This window comes from Microchirus variegatus (assembly GCF_963457635.1).
Source record: "Microchirus variegatus genome assembly, chromosome: 3".
Classification (NCBI taxonomy): Eukaryota; Metazoa; Chordata; class Actinopteri; order Pleuronectiformes; family Soleidae; genus Microchirus; species Microchirus variegatus.
In genome coordinates, this window is record NC_139804.1 from 21,271,617 (window position 1) to 21,280,288 (window position 8,672).

The 8,672-nt window shown below is 40.7% G+C and overlaps 1 protein-coding gene across 1 annotated transcript in view; it reads left to right on the forward strand.

Moving 5' to 3' along the window:
- fat3a (FAT atypical cadherin 3a) overlaps window positions 1-7,708 on the forward strand; it is a gene marked incomplete at both ends in the record, with an annotated part of 96,727 nt that extends 89,019 nt beyond the window's left edge. The window contains 4 exons of the mRNA XM_083887331.1: window positions 957-1,070; window positions 2,874-2,933; window positions 4,628-4,663; window positions 7,083-7,708. Of these exons, the coding sequence (XP_083743457.1) occupies window positions 957-1,070; window positions 2,874-2,933; window positions 4,628-4,663; window positions 7,083-7,708 (836 nt within the window). The remainder of the gene's footprint in view (window positions 1-956; window positions 1,071-2,873; window positions 2,934-4,627; window positions 4,664-7,082) is intronic.
- Between the last annotated feature and the right edge of the window lie 964 nt (window positions 7,709-8,672).

Here is an 8,672-nt window from a genome sequence, read left to right on the forward strand (position 1 = left end):
TTCACACAATTTGGAATAAGCCTTACATTTCCACTCGCTGGTGTGATCATGTTTAAAGAAGAAAAGAAAAATACATTTGCTGGTGCAGTGAACATGCTGGGACCCCATTGGTTTGGATGGCGGCGCAAGTAAAGAAACTAGTTTGCAAATACTTATTAGCAAGTACAATTCAATCAGAATAAAACATGAAAATAGCAGCTGTGTTTGCTGCTGGCAAAAGTTAATTAAAGAGGCTGAACTTCATCAGGCCAGAATAAACAGAACTGGTTTACTTGAAGACAGTAATTTATGATGATGATGAAAGGGCATCAGATTATTTATTTAAGTCTTTTTAAAAAACTAAATGGAGTATTAATATAACCGAGGTTTTGATAAAAGGGTGTGTATTTACATTTCCTAAGGTACTCCTGGTCTGAGGAAGTTTTAAATTCGTACAGATTTATGTACATGCACTGTTTATGAATGAGGTCCATTGTAACTGCGGCGAAAGATAATTTTCACTGTCTCTTTAATTGTAAACCGTGTGCACCATGCGGAGAAAATAGGTAAGAGCTGTATTGTGAAGAAGAGCAGAGCAGAGCAGCAGGCCTCTCTAATCTAATAACATAGGTGCCTCAATGAAAAGCAAGACTTTCCACGATGCAGGAGGCGCTTATCACATTATTCACTGTGGCCCAGTTCTTACTGTTGGAGGCAGCAGGAGCTGAGCTCACTCTCGATTCGCCGCGGCTATTTCTCAACACGGTGAGCACACAGAGCGCCGTCACCTGTTAGTAAGACACCGGCTAGGTAAAGGTCATACAACCCCACTTCAAAAACCATGAACCATCAATTGAAAATCATAACTCAAGAGCTGTAGTAGAGATGGTGACCTGACTGTAACATGTGAGGTTGAAATTCTCATGCACAGTTATATATAACCTGACCACCTGCTTTCTCTCTCTCTCTCCCCACAGGTAAGATGGTTGACATGGCAGAGGAAGTCACATGCTTCTCAGGCAGCAACAAAGGCAGTAACTCTGAGGTCCAGTCACTGAGCTCATTCCAGTCCGACTCCTGCGATGACAACGGTAAGACGCAGGAAGGAAGAGAGGTTCAGAAACCTCACATTATTGGAGTTGTGCTGTGTTTCAGTTCATGTACCTATAGGGTGTTTTAAGGTGCTGCGTTTGTGTGTTTATTGTTCGTGTACACAGGGTGTCTCTGTCTTCTGTATGATGGTTGTGCTCATCAATATACATGTGACAAATTACTGTGGCGGCTCATGCTTGCTTGTTTCATACATTTGTGAGAAAAAGTTTGGCCAGTTATTATTATCTACTACTCTGCCCTGCAAAGGCTGCAGCTCTGAAGAGCTACTGTTTGTGTGGTCACATCCTGGTGTGTCCAAGTATCCTGGAGCACTCAGAGCAAGAATCACGACTGGGAGGATAAAGGGACAGAATCACATGTCTCTTAATAATCTACCTTTTAAATACATTGATGAATAGTCACTTATAATCAAAAGAATAATCAAATAGTTGAATATTTATTTGCATCTCTACATATGCACAAGAACAGTTGCCTCAGTTCTTATGTTGAAAGCTCACCAGTCTTTTAAAGAACTAGTATGTAATATTTACGGTCGTTTAATGGAAGAAATTGAAAATGAGCAATTGCTTTAAAATAATAACAAAATAATGTTTGGGTTTCATAGCCTTAGAATAAGCCTTTTGCGTTTAGGAAGGGGCCTCACTTTATGGAGGTCACATCTTGTGCAGCCATGTTTCTACAGCAGTCAGAACGTGTGTTTTGCATTTTGATGAATTTTGATGCTTGAAAACTACATTCTGAACTACATTCTGTGTCGTATGTAAAGGCCATTGTAGCTTCCTGAATTACAGGCTCATCATTAGATAACCCGGTAACACCTAAGCCTCAAAATGTCCGTAGATATATATTTCTTTTTGAATTTTTTGAAATTTGAATGAATTGAATTTAAGGGAATGTGAGAATATTAAACACGTTTGGTGGCATTCATCTAGTAAAAGTTGACGTGAACCTGTGCTATGGGCTTTAAAAAAATTAAATCTAAAAAAATTAAATAATATGAAAATGCAATAGATGCTCTGGAGTGTGAGGCAAAAATCAAATATCTAAATAGCTACTTCTCTGTCTCACTGCCATGGTTTCCTGACTGGACCCGAACTTTTTCTCACAACTGTACATTTGTTCCTCCTAGTAATTCCACAGCAGCATCATTGTCCGCATCTCAAAGAGGCTGCGGGGATTTGGCAGCTTCACAGTGTGATGTTGGTGGTCGTGGACTTTGTGCTGGACCTGTGTATTTTGATTTTGTCTTTCATTTCCATTGCATTGTGTTGTGTTGTTCTCACTTTATTTGCAAACCATTTTGATTCACAGTTTTACTTTTCAGAATGATCATCATTCAGAAATGTCATTTTTTTTCCCCCCAATCATCAATATGTGAATTATGCCTCAGCCATTGTCATTCCTGTGCTTGCTGGAGTCTGACTGTTGTCATGAGATGGAAAAAGTGTGTGAACGCAGCAGATTATGTTCCAGTGCTTTTGGCTGTTTTATTATTGTTTTGTTGTCATGTGGCTTCCTTTGAATTTGTTAGTTGTCTTTGTGTAGTAGTTAGTACTACCTCCATACACTGTATATTTACAGTACTGTGTGTAAATTGCCCCAAACATCAAAATCTTGACTGTGTCAGTGGCAGACCACACAATCCTCTCCACAGACAGGAGTGTCGGCCATAAGCTATGCCACAGGTGTGAGGGTACAAACCTGACAACACCGTGATAAGCAGTTTTCACTTTGAATGACTGTATTTCAAAACTTATCTCCTCCTTTCTTCCTTCCACAAGCCTCCATAGTGACCGTCATTCGACTGGTCAATGATGCAGTCGACACAATCGAAAGTGAAGGTACCACGTCTCATCCCCTTTGTGTCTATCCTCCTCTTACTCTTCCACTCTTCTCTTGTCTCAGTTCTTGTCATTGCAGAATCTCTTCTGTAAGAGGTGTCTTCAGTTATACTACACAATATACAATATACAAACTAAGGGTGTGGAAAAATACAGAGATCAACTCAGAATTTAACTTGATATCTCCTTGCTCACACATTCAGTCAGTGAGTCTATCCAACCAATTCCTTTTTAGCTTGTATTCAATTTTATCTCAAATTTCAGAATATTATTTGATACAGAATTAATGGCCATCAGTGTTCCACAAACGGCTAACTGCTTGCAAGTTTCATTATTATTATTAATAATAATAATAATAATAATAATACTAATAATAATAATAATAATAATAATAACAATAATGCATTATATTTGAAGGCGACACTCAAGGTCGCCAACTGATCATCTGATCAACCAACTGAGTTCCTACCTTCTGCTTTTCTTGAGGAGTGTCAAACCTGATTTATACTCCGTCATGCGTCACTTTTAAAATGGTAAAGCAACAGAAAATAGACAGAAAAAACGTGTCATGCATGTAACTGATGCGACCAAAAACATATTCTCCCTGTTGCTTTCTTGTTTGGTTAAAAACACGTACAGTCCTCTCAATACAATTAAATTCAAACTCTCTGCTAACCCACTTATATCAACAACTTCACACCAAATCCGTCCATCATCAAAGAAGATGAAGAAGAAGAAGAAGTAGCATGTGCATAAAGACAAACAAGGTGACTGTACTGGTCACTGGTCAGGATAATACTAGGACTTGAGCAACAATTATCAAACGTGTCAAGTGACAGACTATAAATCAGGCTTCTGTCAGTGAGTAAGTGTATTTATTTGGTTGGATATGAAAACCTGGAAGCTGTTGGCTCTTTGTGTTACATGGTGGATCAGGTCATCATCAGCAACTCTCAGTTCTTGGGTTAGTTCACATGACACATTATTCCGCCCAATTCTCTAGTACCAATCGAGGGTAGTTAATATAGAGTCCCACTAATGCTTTCCCAATATGTTGCAGAACTTAATTTCATTTTTAACCCTGCGGGAAATTGATCAGAGATCAGGGCAGGTGACAGCAGCTGAAATCACAGCTGTCGTGGTTGTTTTTGCGACACTATGTTTTTGTAATGAGACTTTAATCCGGGCTCCTCATGCTGAAATATTATTGTTTTAGTTTGAATGCAAAAATTGTTTTTAGGTTAGGTTTTCATCAACATATAATATATATCACAAAAAGTAATTTGGTTAAAAGAAAATACATATTAATGAGTGTTTCCATCAACTGCTTTAAAACGAATATTCGGAGTTGGTCCTCTGAACTAAGCATTCAGGTTGTTGCTATGGGGGTTCTGATGGAAACCCCCATAGCGTCTGTTAAAAAATCCAGACAAGACGACATCATGAAACACACAAGATCTCTGAGAGCCGTGTCGTGTGAACTTCGTAAAGAAGCAGGGTCAGACCAGCAATCCTGTTACGATCCTCATGCAATAGTTGTTGTAAAATTTAGAATTTTTCCACGAGTATCATTACAAATATAATTAAAAGACACCACTGCCTTTACACTTTGAATCTTCTTCTATCCTGAGACCTTAGACACACTCACAATGCCAATGCTAAAGGCTTCTGTGTTATTTTCTTCCATCTGACAGTGTCTGTCATGGACCAAGGTCAAACCTACAACAGAGGTGACTACCAGCCCCTCCTCCTCTAAGCCCACCCCTCCCCTATCCATCTATCCTTCTTTCTATCTGCAGCGAGTAGACAAAATAGAAATTATTCAATGAAAATAAATTGAAATGTGCAGTGGCAAGGTTTACATGTTAAACACTGCTGACAAGGTTTATTTTAGGGCTCGTATTAGGATTTATGTCAGTCAGAAGCAGGAGCCTCTCTGCAGCTCATGTATATCGATGTCCTTTAAAGTCATGATTAGCAGACTTATCTTATGATGACTGACAAATAATCAGCACTTATTACTCAAACTAACCTGTATGAGCAGAGCTGCTGTAAAATACACCAAACACCAAAGAGTCTTTTTTGTCTCTGGCATTTGAGAGTGTGATGCAGTCAAGTCCTAGGGACACGAAGTGTAACGTGGCATTCACACTTAATTTCAATAGTAAAATCAATACAGTCAGTGGCTATGCAGGATGATGTTACCACTTTTCTACGGGAAGGAGAGAGAAAAGCAAGGTGTATTGTATTCCTTATATAGTAGTGGTAAGACATGTTGTAATGCATCATCATCAAACAGCAGGGAAGAAGACAGCAGTCTATACTGAACATGGACGTGAATGATGTAGGCTGCAATAAATTAGCTACACCTTTATCAACGGCAACATGCAAACAGAAGCAGATGGACACAGAGGTAGTTTTTTCAACCTTCTGTCAAAGCCCGTAGTCACACAATCACAGCAGACAGCGTCTGTGTGAAAATCAAACACGTTTGTGACTAAAATGATTTTGTCTACTCCCTGTGCCTTTCTACATCCATGTAAACCCAGCTGTGGTTTCACATTTTCATTCTTTTTCATTGATATATCATCTGCTTGCCTGATAAATGTGCGTGTGTGTGTGTGATTTCCCCCCCTCACCAACCACCCATTTCTCATTATGCTGAATGCTTGACTTAGCAGGCCAATCTATCTCCCCCCCCCGGCCCCACTCTCTCTGCCTTTTTGCCACCTTTGCTTTCCACTTTTTCACCGTACCGCTTCCCATCACGATCCTTGGAAATATGTAATCCAGGCTTGTGATGGTCCCATACCCATTTGTTGCTTGACGAGGTTTTCACAGCCTCTGTTTCCAGATGGTTTGCGTTCTGCTTTGATGCATGGATGTCTGTTTACTTTGATCTGACATTTTTTGTTTTGGTTTTAACTCCACTCACCATGTGCTTTGTATGAAACCTGCCCTCAGTTACATGATTCTACAGGGTTCTTGGTAGATTGTCCTCTTGGTCAGCCAAAACCTTTGCGGTGAGAATCATCATTCATTAATTTGTCAGCACACTGTTGGCTCCAGTGATCAGTACTTAACAATCTAGCATATCCTGAATGAGTCTAATGTCATTTCAAGACATAATGTGCTCAATCAGCACATTAACTCTGCTGAATTGTCGAGTTAAAATGGCCACCCAGCATGTCTCACTGCATTGGGCCAGTCATCATCAACTTGCAAGGTTACGTTTTATTGGTCATCTCGTAAATGCTTTGCACCAAATGGACTGAAATTGAAATACTGGCTTCCAGGCATATTCAACTGACTGTTTTATGTAGCGTAGATACAGTGCGGGTAGTAAATTCAGACATTACAGCATTAGAGGTAGTTGCCCCCTGTGACTTATAGATGATCTGGCATTCCCATCAAGCCTTTATAGCTTAGAAACCAAAAGAATGTCTATTCTCTGTTTTGTAATCAGGTAATGAAAATCCCTCACATGAAGTTAGAGTGAAGTTATAATGGTTTAAAACAAAAACAGTATCATGCACATGGAATTTGTACGTCCAATCCCAACCATCCTACATAACCACTGACTGATAGAGAATAGAGATCTCTTCCGACCACAGTAAGTCCCTTCTCAGGAAAAATGTAAAAATGACCAACCACTAACTCGTTGTTCAAATGTTAACAGGGCATTTGAGCCAGAAGCCCACTACCAGCGTATAACGTAGTTGTTTTATATCACTTTGCTTGGCTGTCCAAAAGGACAATTTCCCATCTGTTTGGAGTATCCCTCCAACATCCAGAATCAAATGTTGCTGTTCAATCCTTCAACGTGGCTGCAGTTTTTTTTGGTTTTTTTACAATGATTTCAGCATGCTGTGACTCCTGTGACCCCAACCCTCAAAGACTGCTCTTGTGCATGTAACATCCCCTCCAAAGACCTAACATGTTTTCTGAACAGGTTGTGCCATGTCATGTAGTTGACCTTCAACACCTCTGTGTATTGTTGATGTTATTGAACACTCTTTGCCTGGTGCATACTAAAGGCATGTCACTGTGCAGCACTTCATTGTGGAGACCCTTTGTTGGCTCAGCCAAGTGGGAGGCTGTTTTTCTTATTGTTGACTGCTACTTACCATCTCCCCTTCTAATGTGCAGCATATCACTGGGACACATCAGACTGGATGCCTAGCACCAGGCTGTCAGACATTGAGGAGGCACCAGGCTATGAGGCCGCTCCTGGCAGTGAGGTACCAGGCTCAGCCCGCCGTCTTGGAGGAAGCACCCGTGAACTGGAGTCTGACTACTACCTGGGGGGATTTGACATTGATAGTGACTACCCTCCTCCCCATGAAGAAGAGTTCATGAGCCAAGACCAGCTACCACCTCCGCTACCCGTGGGTGAGGACTATCCAGAGCCCTACACTCCGCTACCCACCAATCCACCAGTCTCCAAGGAGAGTACTCTGAGCTCTGGGAGCACTGGGCGTCAGCATTCCAGGCCACACTTCCATCCCAGCCAATATCTGCCTCCCCATCAGCTGCCTCTTGGGGAGGTGCCACAAGGGGACTTTGGCACTTGTGGCGTAACGCCAGGAAATGGGGACACCGATGACTCTGTGTCCCTAAACATGCGACTGTCTGTTGGTGCATCATCGGCCTCAGACATGTCGGTGCCTGGTGGGATGGAAGATTCTGAACATGGCAGCGATTTCGACAGTATGGACGAGCTTCGTCGCGGGGTGACCATCACCACGGAGTCTCAGCAACAGACTGAGGTGTGACTGACTGATCACTCCAGGGATGATATGGGGTCTAGGACATACAAGTATTGCAGTTGTCAGGAGAAGCACAGACGGATGCTTTGTCAAGAACAATAGGTTCTGCTACAAACACATATTATCGTCAGAATGACCTTTTAATCACAATGTCTTTGTTTTACAGTACCAAATACAACAGATTTAGTGTAATTAGTCCTGTCTCCACAGTGCGGAACTGTCCTGTTCCAATAGGGAGTCATTTGTGATGTGAAAAGAATGGTATAGAGAATGTCAGTAAGAAGGATAAATCCAACAGAGAGAGACATGTACAGAGGTGGTAGAGAAGAACTGAAAGTTAAGAAAGGAAAATCAGGAATGTGAAAAGATTGTTTAGTTGCCCGCTCCCTCACAGATGCCCATCAGACCAATTCTTTTTAAAAAGAAAAAACCCAATTTTCCTCTTTTTCCTTCTTGGATTTGTAAATTTTGTAGCGCTCCAAGCTTGTACAGACTTTGTAAAATAGTATGACCTTACAGGTGAAAAAGTATGAAATAATGTTTCCGGCCACATTTCAAAAAGCCATTTCTTAGTTTTGATGTGGAATGTGCTTGCCTCTTTTTTCCAGAAGTATTAAGTCTCCCATTGAGACGTGACATTTCACTGATTCACCCTCATTAGTACAGAATGTTCTGCGTGTCATTGATCTTTCATATCTCCCTCTTTGTGTTGTGTGGAAGCCAAAAGCTAATGGAATTCCTGGTGTATTTTAGGCCTACTGTATCAAGATCACACATCAAACTTATCTCCAGATAAAACACAGTGTCTTTATATGCCTTTGAAAGACAAGGATCATTATTTAATTGTAATATCAATCCGAAAGGCTTCTAAGAGACAGTTCATATGAAATAAAAGCTAAATAAAGTAACTACAGCGCACTGCCTGAAATAACAACAGTAAGCAGTAACACTGCTTAATTTTCTGGACTTC